This window comes from Atta colombica, unplaced genomic scaffold, assembly GCF_001594045.1.
Source record: "Atta colombica isolate Treedump-2 unplaced genomic scaffold, Acol1.0 scaffold233, whole genome shotgun sequence".
NCBI classification, from domain to species: domain Eukaryota; kingdom Metazoa; phylum Arthropoda; class Insecta; order Hymenoptera; family Formicidae; genus Atta; species Atta colombica.
Genome location: NW_017259331.1, coordinates 108,287 through 111,642, shown reverse-complemented (window position 1 = coordinate 111,642; position 3,356 = coordinate 108,287). Strand labels below are relative to the sequence as shown.

At 27.7% G+C, this 3,356-nt stretch overlaps 1 protein-coding gene and 1 long non-coding RNA gene across 2 annotated transcripts in view; one reads left to right on the top strand and one right to left on the bottom strand.

Moving 5' to 3' along the window:
• Positions 1-252, bottom strand: part of LOC108688464 — a 1,352-nt gene extending 1,100 nt beyond the window's left edge. The window contains exon 1 of the long non-coding RNA XR_001931796.1: positions 130-252. This is a non-coding gene — a long non-coding RNA (uncharacterized LOC108688464). The remainder of the gene's footprint in view (positions 1-129) is intronic.
• Positions 253-1,048: 796 nt separating this feature from the next.
• LOC108688401 overlaps positions 1,049-3,356 on the top strand; it is a 3,141-nt gene continuing 833 nt past the window's right edge. Inside the window, exons 1-2 of the mRNA XM_018194646.1 lie at positions 1,049-1,070; positions 2,452-2,846. Of these exons, the coding sequence (XP_018050135.1) occupies positions 1,049-1,070; positions 2,452-2,846 (417 nt within the window). The remainder of the gene's footprint in view (positions 1,071-2,451; positions 2,847-3,356) is intronic.

The following is a 3,356-nucleotide window of genomic DNA, read 5'->3' as shown; positions in this document are numbered from 1 at the left end:
ATATATATATATATATATATATATACAGAAATTTAGAAACATGAAATATTGTAAATATATGTACATATATTATATCATAATATATTATAAATTCATGTGTAAAAAATAATAAACAAAATAAAATTGTACCTGTTATGTTTCATTGGAAATGGAAATAAGTGTTGATTTTCCACAATATTTTTATTGCATTCCTTGACGGCGCACGATAATTTCTGGACCAACATCTTTTCCATCTTTTCAAATGTTCTCTCAAAAAATATCTGCAACACTAAGAATGAAGTGCTTTAAGAGAATCGAAAATCTGTTTTTGTAAATTCCTATTCTCTGTAAAGAAATGATCGGCCTTTATTATTTGGACCGTGATCTGATCACGTGCTGACAACACGAATAACATTTGTCTTTATTTAACAGTTGACAAATAACAAGAATGAAATGATTTTTGAGTGTGGAACATGAATCGGACCGCGACTCTGGCATTTTGTTTCCTAAATACGTACGAATCTTAATACTTTATTGGACACTAAACTGTTCACTGAATACTTATAACTAAACACATATCACTTTATCACTTTATCACAAATATCTTTAGTTTTTCACACAAGATACTCATTCCCACCTTTTCGTTAAATGACCTTTTAAATACTTTTAAATGCTTTATAGGGTAAGGCCTTGCACAATAGCAGAAATAAGCAATAAAGGATAAACGATTTTAACCTATTAGAAATTGGATATATTGGAATACACGATTTCTGATAGATTGAAATTAATTTATTTCTATTCCTTCATTGTGCATAGGGCTTAAGGCCAGAGAGAAACCTGAGAGAACATGATGGCCCAAAACTAGAACACTATAATAGATATTCACATCCACTTACCATTTTTAATCCCTTCTTCCCTTTTTGTTCTTTCTTCAATCTTCTTAGTTTAGCAGCGAAGTGGAAAAATAGAGAGAGAGAGAGAGAGAGGGAGAGAGAGAGAGAGAGAGAGAGAGAGAGAGAGAGAGCAAGGGATTGAGGAAAGAAGCAAGAGAGTGAGAAAAGGACTAAAAATGGCGGATGCGAATGCTCATAGTGCCTTGCCAAAACCTGTAACCGCAAAATAATGCCGCGCATTATTACCTTCTAAAAAAGTAAATGTTAACTATATAACAATATCCATCTTGCGGTACTTCTGATAGAAATAAATCGCTGAAATCATTGAAATCTATTAATTTGGTAAATTTTAATTTGGTAGCAAAGAGAAATTTGAAAGCCATCCCGAGGTCTTTTTCGTAAAAAATCTATGAAACGCCATACAAATGCATCAATGTCTATTTCTTGTTATATTCATATATCATATTCATATTAATTATGGCTGTGTTCCAAATTTACTCTCAGCGCTGAAAATGCTTAGGTCACATACACTATAGATTTTCAGTCATAGGCAGTCAATTTTGGAACACAGCCTCTATTACATATTATATTTCAATATGTAACATTGTATTTATTACATATACTATATTATATTATTATTAATATTTATATTCATATACATTTTTCACATCTATATTTGAATATGAAATTGTCGATAAAATAATAGTATCGAAAATGGATGTAGCTCATGTCTGTGTTAACAAGAGCCAATCCTAAAAGTTGATTATGAAAATTGAAATAAGCAAAATCCACTAAATATACTGATAAAAAAATTACAAATATTCTAGTGAATTTGTTCATTTTTGTAATTTTCATCTCGTTTTAAAATTCACAATCGACCTTGGCTAATTAAGCTCTTATTTATATCAATATTATTGATATCAATATTTTACAATTATTCACAGATATAATTCAATGATCCCAAATCCGCGTGCGATCTTTGTCTTATACTTCGATGAATATTAAGGGATTCACTACATACACATTTTTTAGCTTGTATAAAAAATAATTATCTTACTCTTTCATCATTTATTTATACTTATCACATTAAAGATAACACATTTGATAGCTGACATCTTTATCTTATCATCTAAATTGAAATATTTATTGTATTATTATTTGTTTAACGAGAAAGAGTTAAAAGAGCTTTAGTATACTGCGGACGCGCCAACAAATAACAATTTTATAGTTTCGAGAATATTATATATTATTTACTGGATAATATGAAATATAATTGTGCAGTTTATTAGTAATCTAGTGAAACGTCGTTGTATGTGCTAAAATTGTATGTGCTATTAAAACAATCTTCATTTTTCCTTCTCCATTAAGTGTTAATTTATATAAAAATATCTGTGTCTGCAGTTCAATTTCTTTGCAAAAAATTTATTATCGAAATATCTAAATTTTAAATTAAATATTCGAATTATATTATATTCGATTATAAAAAAAAATGGGTAACTATATATTATACACATAAGACATAATATTTGATTGTGTAATATTTTTTTTGTGTAATAAAACTTATAAATAACATCTTTAGGTGGTTCTTCTAGTCAACAGGCAGAACATGTAAACAGTGAACAAGCAGAATTATCTAATGGAAACGAATCTACAAACACAACTGTGACAGCACCACCTACTATCTTTGCTACAAAAGATGAGTTTGTTAGAATCTGGTTTTCATGGAAAAATGATTTCTTTGTTTATTTGAAGAATATTGACAAAGCTGAAAACAAAAAACAAATGTGGGGTTTCATGCTTTTAAATCGTATGGGTCCTATTGGTCAAGAAATTCATAGAACATTTCATTTCTATGGAGAAGATAAAAATACATTGGATATAAACATATTAATAAAAAAATTTGATCTTTATTGTCTATATGGAGATAAAAAAAGAGGCAATAAAGACATCGACGAATATATACATGAATTAAAGGTATGTCCCAGTGAGAATCGACAATAGAATCAATTCGATGTCGATTCGATGTCAATTTAATTTCGATATCAAATCGATGTTTATTTCATTGTCATTTCTCTCTGAAGTTAATAAAACTATATTTACTATATTTACTATATATAACTATATATAAATTCTTACTCTCTAAAACTTTTAGAGTGAATCTTACTCTAATGAGTGTATTCAAAAATTGAAAAATTTAAAAAAAATTCTGAAAAAAATTTAAAAATTCTGAAAAAAATTATTAAAAAATTCTTAGAACTCTATGAAAAGAAAACAAACAATTTTTGTCTCTTGCAATTTCTCTGTAAAGTTGATAGTATTTGAGTAAAAAATTTTGAAGTAAAAAATATTGAAGACTAATTTTCGACAATTTTTCGGTAATTAATATTTTGTTAACTATTGTGAAAATTGCAAAATAGTAAAGGACTTTTCTTCTCAGTTTAGTCCATTCTGTCCCTATGTGAAAGATTTGTTATTATTTTCCAA